At 38.7% G+C, this 16,216-nt stretch overlaps 1 protein-coding gene across 1 annotated transcript in view; it reads right to left on the bottom strand.

The window, feature by feature from the left end:
• Window positions 1–16,216, bottom strand: part of LOC117326991 (synaptotagmin-9-like) — an 84,639-nt gene that overhangs the window by 17,697 nt on the left and 50,726 nt on the right. Inside the window, 2 exon segments of the mRNA XM_033883800.1 lie at window positions 6,446–6,617; window positions 8,554–8,674. Of these exon segments, the coding sequence (XP_033739691.1) occupies window positions 6,446–6,617; window positions 8,554–8,674 (293 nt within the window).

The following is a 16,216-nucleotide window of genomic DNA, read 5'->3' as shown; positions in this document are numbered from 1 at the left end:
CTAGCTCAGACCTAATACTCTATCTCAAATACTGGTGTAACACTAGTGGTGGTCTAGCTCAGACCTAATACTCTATACTGGTGTAACACTAGTAGTGGTCTAGCTCAGACCTAATACTCTATCACAAATACTGGTGTAACACTAGTAGTGGTCTAGCTCAGACCTAATACTCTATCTCAAATACTGGTGGTCTAGCTCAGACCTGATACTCTATCACAAATACTGGTGTAACACTAATAGTGGTCTAGCTCAGACCTGATACTCTATCACAAATACTGGTGGTCTAGCTCAGACCTAATACTCTATCACAAATACTGGTGGTCTAGCTCAGACCTAATACTCTATCACAAATACTGGTGTAACACTAGGGGTGGTCTAGCTCAGACCTAATACTCTATCACAAATACTGGTGGTCTAGCTCAGACCTAATACTCTATCACAAATACTGGTGGTCTAGCTCAGACCTAATACTCTATAACAAATACTGGTGGTCTAGCTCAGACCGAATACTCTATCACAAATACTGGTGGTCTAGCTCAGACCTAATACTCTATCACAAATACTGGTGGTCTAGCTCAGACCTAATACTCTATCTGAAATACTGGTGGTCTAGCTCAGACCTAATACTCTATCTCAAATACTGGTATAACACTAGGGGTGGTCCAGCTCAGACCTAATACTCTATCACAAATGCTGGGTAACACTAAGTAGTGGTCTAGCTCAGACCTAATACTCTATCTCAAATACTGGTGTAAAACTAGTTGTGGTCTAACTCAGACCTGATACTCTATCTCAAATACTGGTGTAACACTAGTGGTGGTCTCGCTCAGACCTAATACTCTATACTGGTGTAACACAAATACTGGTGGTCTAGCTCAGACCTAATACTCTATCTCAAATACTGGTGTAACGCTAGGGGTGGTCTCGCTCAGACCTAATACTCTATCACAAATACTGGTGTAACACTAGGGGTGGTCTAGCTCAGACCTAATACTCTATCACAAATACTGGTGGTCTAGCTCAGACCTAATACTCTATCACAAATACTGGTGGTCTAGCTCAGACCTAATACTCTATCACAAATACTGGTGGTCTAGCTCAGACCTAATACTCTATCACAAATACTGGTGGTCTAGCTCAGACCTAATACTCTATCACAAATACTGGTGGTCTAGCTCAGACCTAATACTCTATCACAAATACTGGTGTAACACTAGTAGTGGTCTAGCTCAGACCTAATACTCTATCACAAATACTGGTGTAACACTAGGGGTGGTCTAGCTCAGACCTAATACTCCATCAAAAATACTGGTGTAACACTAGTAGTGGTCTAGCTCAGACCTAATACTCTATCAAAAATACCGGTGTAACACTAGTAGTGGTCTAGCTCAGACCTAATACTCTATCTCAAATACTGGTGGTCTAGCTCAGACCTGATACTCTATCACAAATACTGGTGTAACACTAGTAGTGGTCTAGCTCAGACCTGATACTCTATCACAAATACTGGTGTAACACTAGTAGTGGTCTAGCTCAGACCTAATACTCTATCTCAAATACTGGTGTAACACTAGTGGTGGTCTAGCTCAGACCTAATACTCTATACTGGTGTAACACTAGTAGTGGTCTAGCTCAGACCTAATACTCTATCAAAAATACTGGTGTAACACTAGTAGTGGTCTAGCTCAGACCTAATACTCTATCTCAAATACTGGTGGTCTAGCTCAGACCTGATACTCTATCACAAATACTGGTGTAACACTAATAGTGGTCTAGCTCAGACCTGATACTCTATCACAAATACTGGTGGTCTAGCTCAGACCTAATACTCTATCACAAATACTGGTGGTCTAGCTCAGACCTAATACTCTATCACAAATACTGGTGGTCTAGCTCAGACCTAATACTCTATCACAAATACTGGTGGTCTAGCTCAGACCTAATACTCTATCACAAATACTGGTGTAACACTAGTAGTGGTCTAGCTCAGACCTAATACTCTATCACAAATACTGGTGTAACACTAGGGGTGGTCTAGCTCAGACCTAATACTCCATCAAAAATACTGGTGTAACACTAGTAGTGGTCTAGCTCAGACCTAATACTCTATCAAAAATACTGGTGTAACACTAGTAGTGGTCTAGCTCAGACCTAATACTCTATCTCAAATACTGGTGGTCTAGCTCAGACCTGATACTCTATCACAAATACTGGTGTAACACTAGTAGTGGTCTAGCTCAGACCTGATACTCTATCACAAATACTGGTGTAACACTAGTAGTGGTCTAGCTCAGACCTAATACTCTATCTCAAATACTGGTGTAACACTAGTGGTGGTCTAGCTCAGACCTAATACTCTATACTGGTGTAACACTAGTAGTGGTCTAGCTCAGACCTAATACTCTATACTGGTGTAACACTAGTAGTGGTCTAGCTCAGACCTAATACTCTATCAAAAATACTGGTGTAACACTAGTAGTGGTCTAGCTCAGACCTAATACTCTATCTCAAATACTGGTGGTCTAGCTCAGACCTGATACTCTATACTGGTGTAACACTAGTAGTGGTCTAGCTCAGACCTAATACTCTATACTGGTGTAACACTAGTAGTGGTCTAGCTCAGACCTAATACTCTATACTGGTGTAACACTAGTGGTGGTCTAGCTCAGACCTAATACTCTATACTGGTGTAACACTAGTAGTGGTCTAGCTCAGACCTAATACTCTATACTGGTGTAACACTAGTAGTGGTCTAGCTCAGACCTAATACTCTATCACAAATACTGGTGTAACACTAGTAGTGGTCTAGCTCAGACCTAATACTCTATCTCAAATACTGGTGGTCTAGCTCAGACCTGATACTCTATCACAAATACTGGTGTAACACTAGTAGTGGTCTAGCTCAGACCTGATACTCTATCACAAATACTGGTGGTCTAGCTCAGACCTAATACTCTATCACAAATACTGGTGGTCTAGCTCAGACCTAATACTCTATCACAAATACTGGTGGTCTAGCTCAGACCTAATACTCTATCACAAATACTGGTGGTCTAGCTCAGACCTAATACTCTATCACAAATACTGGTGGTCTAGCTCAGACCTAATACTCTATCTGAAATACTGGTGGTCTAGCTCAGACCTAATACTCTATCACAAATACTGGTGGTCTAGCTCAGACCTAATACTCTATCACAAATACTGGTGGTCTCGCTCAGACCTAATACTCTATCACAAATACTGGTGGTCTAGCTCAGACCTAATACTCTATCACAAATACTGGTGGTCTAGCTCAGACCTAATACTCTATCACAAATACTGGTGGTCTCGCTCAGACCTAATACTCTATACTGGTGTAACACTAGTAGTGGTCTAGCTCAGACCTAATACTCTATCTCAAATACTGGTGGTCTAGCTCAGACCTGATACTCTATCTCAAATACTGGTGTAACACTAGTGGTGGTCTAGCTCAGACCTAATACTCTATCTCAAATACTGGTGTAACACTAGTAGTGGTCTAACTCAGACCTGATACTCTATCTCAAATACTGGTATAACACTAGTAGTGGTCTAACTCAGACCTAATACTCTATCTCAAATACTGGTATAACACTAGTAGTGGTCTAGCTCAGACCTAATACTCTATCACAAATACTGGTGGTCTAGCTCAGACCTAATACTCTATCACAAATACTGGTGTAACACTAGTAGTGGTCTAGCTCAGACCTAATACTCTATCACAAATACTGGTGTAACACTAGGGGTGGTCTAGCTCAGACCTAATACTCTATCACAAATACTGGTGTAACACTAGTAGTGGTCTAGCTCAGACCTAATACTCTATCACAAATACTGGTGTAACACTAGTAGTGGTCTAGCTCAGACCTAATACTCTATCTCAAATACTGGTGGTCTAGCTCAGACCTAATACTCTATCACAAATACTGGTGTAACACTAGTAGTGGTCTAGCTCAGACCTGATACTCTATCACAAATACTGGTGTAACACTAGTAGTGGTCTAGCTCAGACCTAATACTCTATCTCAAATACTGGTGTAACACTAGTGGTGGTCTAGCTCAGACCTAATACTCTATACTGGTGTAACACTAGTAGTGGTCTAGCTCAGACCTAATACTCTATCAAAAATACTGGTGTAACACTAGTAGTGGTCTAGCTCAGACCTAATACTCTATCTCAAATACTGGTGGTCTAGCTCAGACCTGATACTCTATCACAAATACTGGTGTAACACTAATAGTGGTCTAGCTCAGACCTGATACTCTATCACAAATACTGGTGGTCTAGCTCAGACCTAATACTCTATCACAAATACTGGTGGTCTAGCTCAGACCTAATACTCTATCACAAATACTGGTGTAACACTAGGGGTGGTCTAGCTCAGACCTAATACTCTATCACAAATACTGGTGGTCTAGCTCAGACCTAATACTCTATCACAAATACTGGTGGTCTAGCTCAGACCTAATACTCTATCACAAATACTGGTGGTCTAGCTCAGACCGAATACTCTATCACAAATACTGGTGGTCTAGCTCAGACCTAATACTCTATCACAAATACTGGTGGTCTAGCTCAGACCGAATACTCTATCACAAATACTGGTGGTCTAGCTCAGACCTAATACTCTATCACAAATACTGGTGGTCTAGCTCAGACCTAATACTCTATCACAAATACTGGTGGTCTAGCTCAGACCTAATACTCTATCTGAAATACTGGTGGTCTAGCTCAGACCTAATACTCTATCTCAAATACTGGTATAACACTAGGGGTGGTCCAGCTCAGACCTAATACTCTATCACAAATGCTGGGTAACACTAAGTAGTGGTCTAGCTCAGACCTAATACTCTATCTCAAATACTGGTGTAAAACTAGTTGTGGTCTAACTCAGACCTGATACTCTATCTCAAATACTGGTGTAACACTAGTGGTGGTCTCGCTCAGACCTAATACTCTATACTGGTGTAACACAAATACTGGTGGTCTAGCTCAGACCTAATACTCTATCTCAAATACTGGTGTAACGCTAGGGGTGGTCTCGCTCAGACCTAATACTCTATCACAAATACTGGTGTAACACTAGGGGTGGTCTAGCTCAGACCTAATACTCTATCACAAATACTGGTGGTCTAGCTCAGACCTAATACTCTATCACAAATACTGGTGGTCTAGCTCAGACCTAATACTCTATCACAAATACTGGTGGTCTAGCTCAGACCTAATACTCTATCACAAATACTGGTGGTCTAGCTCAGACCTAATACTCTATCACAAATACTGGTGTAACACTAGTAGTGGTCTAGCTCAGACCTAATACTCTATCACAAATACTGGTGTAACACTAGGGGTGGTCTAGCTCAGACCTAATACTCTATCACAAATACTGGTGTAACACTAGTAGTGGTCTAGCTCAGACCTAATACTCTATCAAAAATACCGGTGTAACACTAGTAGTGGTCTAGCTCAGACCTAATACTCTATCTCAAATACTGGTGGTCTAGCTCAGACCTGATACTCTATCACAAATACTGGTGTAACACTAGTAGTGGTCTAGCTCAGACCTGATACTCTATCACAAATACTGGTGTAACACTAGTAGTGGTCTAGCTCAGACCTAATACTCTATCTCAAATACTGGTGTAACACTAGTGGTGGTCTCGCTCAGACCTAATACTCTATACTGGTGTAACACTAGTAGTGGTCTAGCTCAGACCTAATACTCTATCAAAAATACTGGTGTAACACTAGTAGTGGTCTAACTCAGACCTAATACTCTATCACAAATACTGGTGTAACACTAGTAGTGGTCTAGCTCAGACCTAATACTCTATCTCAAATACTGGTGGTCTAACTCAGACCTAATACTCTATCTCAAATACTGGTGTAACACTAGTAGTGGTCTAGCTCAGACCTAATACTCTATCTCAAATACTGGTGTAACACTAGGGGTGGTCTAGCTCAGACCTAATACTCTATCTCAAATACTGGTGGTCTAACTCAGACCTAATACTCTATCTCAAATACTGGTGTAACACTAGTAGTGGTCTAGCTCAGACCTAATACTCTATCTCAAATACTGGTGTAACACTAGGGGTGGTCTAGCTCAGACCTAATACTCTATCACAAATACTGGTGTAACACTAGTGGTGGTCTACCTCAGACCTAATACTCTATACTGGTGTAATACTGGCAGTGTCCTCAGACTCATTAATATTACTAGATATATAGTCAGACTCTAGCAAAACTATATATATTTTGACTAAGGTAAATTTAGACATACATGTATATTCCGACTAAATTAAATTAGTCATATATTCTGACTAAGCTAAAATCAGACTTATATTCAGACTAAGCTAAAATCATACTTATATTCTGACAAAGCAGAGGGCCTTCCTGTCTGACACCAAGTAAAACAGACCCTACCTATCGTAGTCGATCATTTTAATGACCAGGTACACATCGTCGACATTTTCCTGTGGTACATCAAACACCATAGCCTCGTTGTAGACAGGGTTCAGTGTGTTTCTCTTCACAGAGGTCTTCCTCTTCTTTATCCTCTTCCCCTGACACATCAGGGAAACCTTCACGTACGGATCTGTAAAAATATTAAAGGTCACGTCAGGGAAACCTTCACGTACGGATCTGTAAAAATAAGGGTCATGTCAGGGAAACCTTCACGTACGGATCTGTAAAAATAATGGTCATGTCAGGGAAACCTTTAGTACGGATCTGTAAAAATAAGGGTCACGTCAGGGAAACCTTCACGTACGGATCTGTAAAAATAAGGGTCACGTCAGGGAAACCTTCATGTACGGATCTGTAAAAATAAGGGTCAGGTCAGAGAAACCTTCACGTACGGATCTGTAAAAATAATGGTCATGTCAGGGAAACCTTCACGTACGGATCTGTAAAAATAAGGGTCACGTCAGGGAAACCTTCATGTACGGATCTGTAAAAATAAGGGTCAGGTCAGAGAAACCTTCACGTACGGATCTGTAAACATAAAGGTCACGTCAGGGAAACCTTCACGTTCGGATCTGTAAAAATAAGGTCACGTCAGGGAAACCTTCACGTACGGATCTGTAAAAATAAAGGTCACGTCAGGGAAACCTTCACGTACGGATCTGTAAAAATAAGGGTCAGGTCAGAGAAACCTTCACGTACGGATCTGTAAACATAAAGGTCACGTCAGGGAACCTTCACGTTCGGATCTGTAAAAATAAAGGTCACGTCAGGGAAACCTTCACGTACGGATCTGTAAAAATAAAGGTCACGTCAGGGAAACCTTCACGTACGGATCTGTAAAAATAAAGGTCACGTCAGGGAAACCTTCATGTACGGATCTGTAAAAATAAGGGTCACATCCGGGAAACCTTCACGTACGGATCTGTAAAAATAAGGGTCACATCCGGGAAACCTTCACGTACGGATCTGTAAAAATAAGGGTCACGTCAGGGAAACCTTCACGTACGGATCTGTAAAAATAAGGGTCAGGTCAAAGAAACCTTCACGTACGGATCTGTAAAAATAAAGGTCACGTCAGGGAAACCTTCACGTACGGATCTGTAAAAATAAGGGTCAGGTCAGAGAAACGGTCACGTCAGGGAAACCTTCACGTACGGATCTGTGAAAATAAAGGTCAGGTCAGGGAAACCTTCACATAAGGATCTGTAAAAATAATGGTCACGTCAGGGAAACCTTCACGTACGGATCTGTAAAAATAACGGTCAGGTCAGAGAAACCTTCACGTACGGATCTGTAAAAATAAGGGTCACTTCAGGGAAACCTTCACGTACGGATCTGTAAAAATAAGGGTCACGTCAGGGAAACCTTTAGTACGGATCTGAAAAATAAGGGTCACGTCAGGGAAACCTTCATGTACGGATCTGTAAAAATAAGGGTCACGTCAGGGACACTTTCAACAATATACTTCCATGAGATGAAAAAACTGACATGGATTTGTGTAACAAAATACATGATATTTGAAAGTGTAACAACAAGAATAAAACAAAATACTCTTTAAGAAGCCATATATTGTACATAAATGGTAACCATGCAATCCTTCCTAGAATAAATTTCATAGAGATTAGTTTAAAACAAGGATATAAAATATAGAAGATCTCTGGAAAAGATTATAATACTGAAATAAACAAAGGCAATAACTTCTGTAAAAATTGTCAACTCAAAATGTTGGTCAGGGAAACACAACTATGTCTCATGAAGATCTGTCGAAAATTGTAGGAGATCTCTGGACACAACATTACAAATATATAGCAAACGTTCATGGATCTATTAAACCCATTTTTCAGAAGAAGCATTTTTACCAGAAAAGAACATAGTTGATTTAGAATGAATTAAAATGGAATACTACAGCCATTTCAAGATCAACAAGTGGCAGATGACTCCAAATGTTGGTTGTTGAATACTACTTATAATACAAAGCTACTTGGGCAGTGTTATCATTGGCAAATACAATATGCTACAAAGTAATTATAATGAAATTTTAACTCAGTATGCAGTGTCCAAGTTACCTGATGAACCTGTGATGTCCATTGCTTTTAGGTTACGGGCCTTGACCACGGTCAGCGTCAGTCTTCCAGCCGTGGGCAGGTAACAGAGTGATAACATCAACTCTCCGAAGTCAAACTTCTCCTGTTAAATATATAGAATAAAACAGTTATGGGGAGACAACTCTAAAGTCAAACTTCTGTTAAATATATAGAATGAAACAGTTATGGAGAGACAATGCTAACGTCAAATTTCTCCTGTTAAATAGAATGAAACAGTTATGGGGAGACAACTCTAACGTCAAATTTCTCCTGTTAAATAGAATGAAACAGTTATGGGGAGACAACTCTAAAGTCAAATTTCTCCTGATAAATAGAATGAAACAGTTATGGGGAGACAACTCTAAAGTCAAACTTCTGTTAAATATATAGAATGAAACAGTTATGGGGAGACAATTCTAAAGTCAAATTTCCCCTGTAAAATATATAGAATGAAACAGTTATGGGGAGACAACTCTAAAGTCAAATTTCTCCTGTTAAATATATAGAATGAAACAGTTATGGGGAGACAATTCTAAAGTCAAATTTCTCCTGATAAATAGAATGAAACAGTTATGGGGAGACAACTCTAAAGTCAAACTTCTGTTAAATATATAGAATGAAACAGTTATGGGGAGACAATTCTAAAGTCAAATTTCCCCTGTAAAATATATAGGACAAAACTAACATGAGGAGATAACTCTGAAGTCAAACTTCTTCTGTTAAATATTTAGGACAAAACTATCATAGGAAGACAACTTTAAAGTCAAACTTCTGAAATGTTTAGGACAAAACCATTATGAGGAGACAACTCTAACTCTAATGTCAAACTTCTCCTGTTAAATGTATAGAACAAAAACATTATGGGGAGACAACTCTAATGTCGAACTTCTCTAGCAATGTTCAGAACAAAACCATAATGGGGAGACAACTCTAATGTCGAACTTCTCCAGCAATGTTCAGAACAAAACCATAATGGGGAGACAACTCTAATGTCAAACTTCTCCAGCAATGTTCAGACCAAAACCATTATTGGGAGACAACTCTGAATGAAGCCAAACTTCTCCAATAATGCTCAGAACAAAACTGTTATTGAGTGAATTAGACTCTAAACTCGAACATCTCCTGTAATGTATAGAACAAAACTGTTAGGGGGAGACAACTCTTACACTTAATATATCATATTGGGTAAAGAGTCATCACACAAACAATTTTTCTGTTCAATTTACATAATGACACTCCTATGGTTTCCATAATGTATTGCCTATTCCACATTCTAACCATATAAAACGGTGAAATAATTAAAAGGCAACGATTTTATCAATATTGATACATTCTCTATGAACCTTGTAATCGTGATGCTGTAAAATTATCATCAGAATGAAATCAATATGGCCATTTAATAAAACATTTTGAATAGAGAATATCAGTGTAACTCATAGATAACCCTCTATCAATACAAACATGCATAAAGAATCATTGTGTTAAAAACCTGTCTTTGTTTGAATGATGAATATTCATAAATAACAATGATTTAATGATGTCACTATGTTGTATTGTTGAAAGTGTGTGACATCCTGATTGGTCAATAAAGCACGAGGAAGCTTGATAAATATTTCATTTCTCGGTCAAGGCAATCAAATAAAGCATATGAGTGTTGAACAGTAAAAACATGTATGATATCCCAAGGGGATCTCAGAACAAACCATCATGTGATTTTTATTGGCTTTATACGAGTTTAAACTTTTCTGTACCTTTCTCGTGATTACCTTTACATTTTTTGTGATTAGCTTTTTCGTAATCAGCTTCTTCATTGATAAAAGATGTTTAAAAAAAAAAAAAATTCTGATCAGTCCTAAAATTGATCAAGCATGCTATGCATTGCTAAGCAATACATGTCCCCTACTGGCCCTGATAGTGACCTTGACCTTGACCCAAAAACCCTGAAACTCGAACTTGATCTGTAGCTTTTCATACTGACGTTTTAACATACCAACATTTCTTGAAGCATAGTTCAGAAAAGACAGACGGACGGACAGACGAATTGGACAGACGGACAGATGGTGAGGAAACCTACGTCCCTAGGGTTTCACTGGTTGTGAACTTACAAACACCACTTTTAAGGGACATGACTTCTTAGTATTTAACCCTGGTGAAACCTAGCCACAAGATATCCCTCAGTTAGAGAATCATCGCTTTAGCTTGATCGGAAGAGCATTATATCAGACTAGCACCAGCTGTCCTGGGTTTGCTCCCTAGTGAAATCATTATATATATCTTCCTAAAGTTTGCAGTTTTAATGTGACCAAGTGGGGTGTCCTGCTGGGTGTCTTCAGCAGTATGCTTCAGTGAGGTAGCACTATAAATCGGCAAAAGTTCCAGACTATCACAAGACGACTCAACACGAACATTACCGCAGCCTCCCAAAACACGCATATGCACTCACCACATGCATGCATATCGCACAAATAGGAGGCCGTCCTTAAATGACCTTAGCTGTTTATAGGATGTTAAACAAATGAAACAAACAAACAAACACAATTGTTGAAAAATTAAACATGAAAACATTGAAAATATTCCAAAACTAAGATTTCAAACATTTTGGAGTTTTTAAGTTTACATGTTCATATAATCTCTGCCTGGTAATCAGTCAAAAACTTGATTTAGAATTTCAAAAAATATGATCAAAGAAATTATCTCATTTATATTTGCCCTCTTATGAGGCAGGGCACCGTGCCAACTAATTCAAACTGCTGTCGAGCAAGCATTAAAACAACATTTTAAAGAAAAACTGAATTTGGAGTGAGGACATTTAAAAACATCCTTCGGTCAATAATGAGAGACTCTTTTAGAATAAAACATGGCGGAGACATTATTTGCAGCTTTTAGAGCTATTTGAAGTCAGAATGATTAACTGCAGTAATTTATCTGCTAATTTCGTCACAGCAAGAATGTTCACGTCAATTATCTGGTATTCAAACATCCTAAAACTGACCACTTCTACAGCGAGACAACGATTAAACTGGACGCCTTCCGTGTTGTCAAATGGATTTGTTGATCGACACAAAGATGACTGGCAGAGCTGTGTAGCAATGACTGCTTTTATCGCTTCAGTTTATATGGCACACTATTTTCTATTTTAGATATTCCACAAACTATCCATCACCAAAGTAATTCATTTCAACACAACACCCCTGCACAATCTTTCAGAGAAATAAGGGGTTTAATTTTGTCATAAAGCACGTTCTAAAAAACAGACAGATAGATATTCATTTTAATAAAATTGACCAGGTCAATATATTGGCGGCCGATGACACAAACCATAGCACTACTGCATCTTTCACCATGACGACCAGGATTCAATGCCCTCGGATCTGATGAAGAAGGGTCACGCACGTTAACGAATGACACTATTTGGCACTGGACTGGATGTAGCCCTACTATGTAACCCTACTATCAAGTGCATTATGGCTAGACGTGATATGGAGGGAGAACTTTTTCGAAATTACGTGAGATTTTTTGTCTTGTGTACGTGTACCTTGTAGGTCTCCTGAGAGAGGTCTCCTCCATCAGAGGACATACAAGTTGGCAAAACATGGAAGTTATGGGGTCGACCAGTCCATGAACCTGGTCCATGAAATTTTGAGTGGCAATGGTTGGTACCTTTACCCTTCAAAATATCTATTTGTTATGGTCCTATGTTATCATTTCAGGTAATATGATCAGGTAAAAATGGTAATTAAGGTGAAAATTATAAAAATATTGAAGTACAATGACCCTGTGTTTGTTTTTACTTTATTGAATATAGTTTGGACACTTATCAACAACCAACAAACAAATAATATGGTATTGAACTTTTACACTAGAGAAGGGGGCTTATTAGAGGATAAATACGGTTCTGAAATTTTACTCTAGAGAAGGGGCTTATTTGAGGATAAATATGGTACTAAACTTTTACACTAGAGGAGGGGCTTATTTGAGGTTCAATATGGTACTGAACTTTTAATTTAGAGGATGGGGATTATTTGAGGATAAATATGGTACTAAACTTTAAGAATAGAAGAGGGGGCTTGCTTGAGGATAAATATGGTACTGAACTTTTAAAGAAGGGAGTGGACTTATTTGAGGATAAATACGGTACTAAACTCTTACATTAGAGGAGGGGCTTATTTGAGGATAATTATGGTACTAAGCTTTTTCATTAGAGAAGGGGCTTGTTTGAGGATAAATATGGTATTTAACTTTTACTTTAGCGGATTTAAACAATACCCCATTCCCTAAACAACCTAAAGGGAAAAAAATATAGCAGCTCACTACCTCTGTGATTACTGGAGAATAGGAAAACTATTCACCAGCACAGTTGAAATTTGCACCAAACAGCCTCAAATGGTAATTTGCTTTGTTGGAAAATTAGTCTAATCTTTCACACATCTTTCTGTTTTCAATTCAATTCTAAAGTTGAATTCCTCTGATTGGCCTTGAAATCAATGAGTCATGGCTAAATTACGATTTGAAACAAAGGAATTTTATAAAGTGTTTGTTCTGTTTGCTGTTGAAATGTAACGATATTACAGATAATCAGGGGTCTGGTAGTTTTTTGTATGATGCTGTAGAAGTAGAACTCATTGTATCCTACAGGCGATAGGTCATCGATGATTAGGTGTGAAATGTCAATATTTACTTGTAGTGATACCACTGATGAAAATCAACATCGAATATTGTTAGAATTAGCGATTTATAGATTGCTGTGTACCAGGTAGAGTTAGGGAATGATAGATCTCAGGTAGAGTTAGGGAATTATAGATCTCAGGTAGAGTGAGGGAATTATTGATCTCAGGTAGAGTGAGGGAATGATTGATCTCGGGTAGAGTTAGGGAATTATAGATCTCGGGTAGAGTTAGGGAGTTCAATAGATCTCAGGTAAAGTAAGGGAATTATAGATCTCAGGTAGAGTTAGGTGATGACAGATCTCAGGTAGAGTTAGGGAATTATAGATCTCAGGTAGAGTTAGTGAATTATAGATCTCAGGTAGAGTTAGGGAATTATAGATCTCAGGTAGAGTTAGTGAATTATAGATCTCAGGTAGAGTTAATGAATTATAGATCTCAGGTAGAGTTAGTGAATTATAGATCTCAGGTAGAGTTAGGGAATTATAGATCTAAGGTAGAGTTAGTGAATTATAGATCTCAGGTAGGGTTAGGGAGTTATAGATCTCAGGTAGAGTTAGGGAGTTATAGATCTCAGGTCAAGTAAGGGAATTATAGATCTCAGGTAGAGTTAGGGAATTATAGATCTCAGGTAGAGTTAGGGAATTATAGATCTCAGGTAGAGTTAGGGAATTATAGATCTCAGGTAGAGTTAGGGAATGACAGATCTCAGGTAGAGTTAGGGAATGATAGATCTCGGGTAGAGTTAGGGAATTATAGATCTCAGGTAGAGTTAGGGAATTATAGATCTCAGGTAGAGTTAGGGAATTATAGATCTCAGGTAGAGTTAGGGGATGACAGATCTCAGGTAGAGTTAGGGAATTATAGATCTCAGGTAGAGTTAAGGAATGACAGATCTCAGGTAGAGTAAGGGAATTATAGATCACAGGTAGAGTTAGTGAATTATAGATTTCAGGTAGAGTTAGAGAATGATAGATCTCAGGTAGAGTTAGGGAATTATAGATCTCAGGTAGAGTTAGGGAGTTATAGATCTCAGGTAGAGTTAGGGAATTATAGATCTCAGGTAGGGTAAGGGAATTATAGATCTCAGGTAGAGTTAGGGAGTTATAGATCTCAGGTAGAGTTAGGGAGTTATAGATCTCAGGTAGAGTTAGGGAATTATAGATCTCAGGTAGAGTTAGGGAATTATAGATCTCAGGTAGAGTTAGGGAATGATAGATCTCAGGTAGGGTTAGGGAATTATAGATCTCAGGTAGAGTTAGGGAATGATAGATCTCAGGTAGGGTTAGGGAATTATAGATCTCAGGTAGAGTTAGGGAATTATAGATCTCAGGTAGAGTTAGGGAATGATAGATCTCAGGTAGAGTTAGGGAATTATAGATCTCAGGTAGAGTTAGGGAATTATAGATCTCAGGTAGAGTTAGGGGATTATAGATCTCAGGTAGAGTTAGGGAATTATAGATCTCAGGTAGAGTTAGGGAGTTATAGATCTCAGATAGAGTAAGGGAATTATAGATCTCAGGTAGAGTTAGGGAATTATAGATCTCAGGTAGAGTTAGGGAATTATAGATCTCAGATAGAGTAAGGGAATTATAGATCTCGGGTAGAGTTAGGGAATTATAGATCTCAGGTAGAGTTAGGGAATTATAGATCTCAGGTAGAGTTAGGGAATTATAGATCTCAGGTAGAGTTAGGGAATGATAGATCTCAGGTAGAGTTAGAGAATTATAGATCTCAGGTAGAGTTAGGGAATGATAGATCTCAGGTAGAGTTAGGGAATGACAGATCTCAGGTAGAGTTAGGGAATTATAGATCTCGGGTAGAGTAAGGGGATTATAGATCTCAGGTAGAGTTAGTGAATTATAGATCTCAGGTAGAGTAAGGGAATTATAGATCTCAGGTAGAGCTAGGGAATTATAGATCTCAGGTAGAGTTAGGGAATTATAGATCTCAGGTAGGGTTAGGGAATTATAGATCTCAGGTAGAGTAAGGGAATTATAGATCTCAGGTAGAGTTAGGGAATGACAGATCTCAGGTAGAGTTAGGGAATTATAGATCTCAGGTAGAGTTAGGGAATTATAGATCTCAGGTGTAGAGTTAGAGAATTATAGATCTCAGGTAGAGTGAGGGAATTATAGATCTCGGGTAGAGTTAGGGAATTATAGATCTCAGGTAGAGTTAGGGAATTATAGATCTCGGGTAGAGTTAGGGAATTATAGATCTCAGGTAGAGTTAGGGAATTATAGATCTCAGGTAGAGTTAGGGAATTATAGATCTCAGGTAGAGTTAGGGAATTATAGATCTCAGGTAGAGTTAGGGAATTATAGATCTCAGGTAGAGTTAGGGAATGACAGATCTCAGGTAGAGTTAGAGAATTATAGATCTCAGGTAGAGTTAGGGAATGACAGATCTCAGGTAGAGTTAGGGAATGATAGATCTCAGGTAGAGTTAGGGAATGATAGATCTCAGGTAGAGTTAGGGAATTATAGATCTCGGGTAGAGTGAGGGAATTATAGATCTCGGGTAGAGTGAGGGAATTATAGATCTCAGGTAGAGTTAGGGAATTATCGATCTCAGGTAGAGTTAGTGAATTATAGATCTCGGGTAGAGTGAGGGAATTATAGATCTCAGGTAGAGTTAGGGAATTATAGATCTCAGGTAGAGTGAGGGAATTATAGATCTCGGGTAGAGTTAGGGAATTATAGATCTCAGGGTAGAGTTAGGGAATTATAGATCTCAGGTAGAGTTAGGGAATTATAGATCTCAGGTAGAGTTAGGGAATTATAGATCTCAGGTAGAGTTAAGGAATTATAGATCTCAGGTAGAGTTAGAGAATTATAGATCTCGGGTAGAGTGAGGGAATTATAGATCTCAGGTAGAGTTAGGGAATGATAGATCTCAGGTAGAGTTAGGGAATTATAGATCTCAGGTAGAGTTAGAGAATTATAGATCTCAGGGTAGAGTTAGGGAATTATAGATCT

Source organism: Pecten maximus, chromosome 5, assembly GCF_902652985.1.
Source record: "Pecten maximus chromosome 5, xPecMax1.1, whole genome shotgun sequence".
NCBI classification, from domain to species: domain Eukaryota; kingdom Metazoa; phylum Mollusca; class Bivalvia; order Pectinida; family Pectinidae; genus Pecten; species Pecten maximus.
This window is presented reverse-complemented; position numbering and strand designations above follow the sequence as displayed.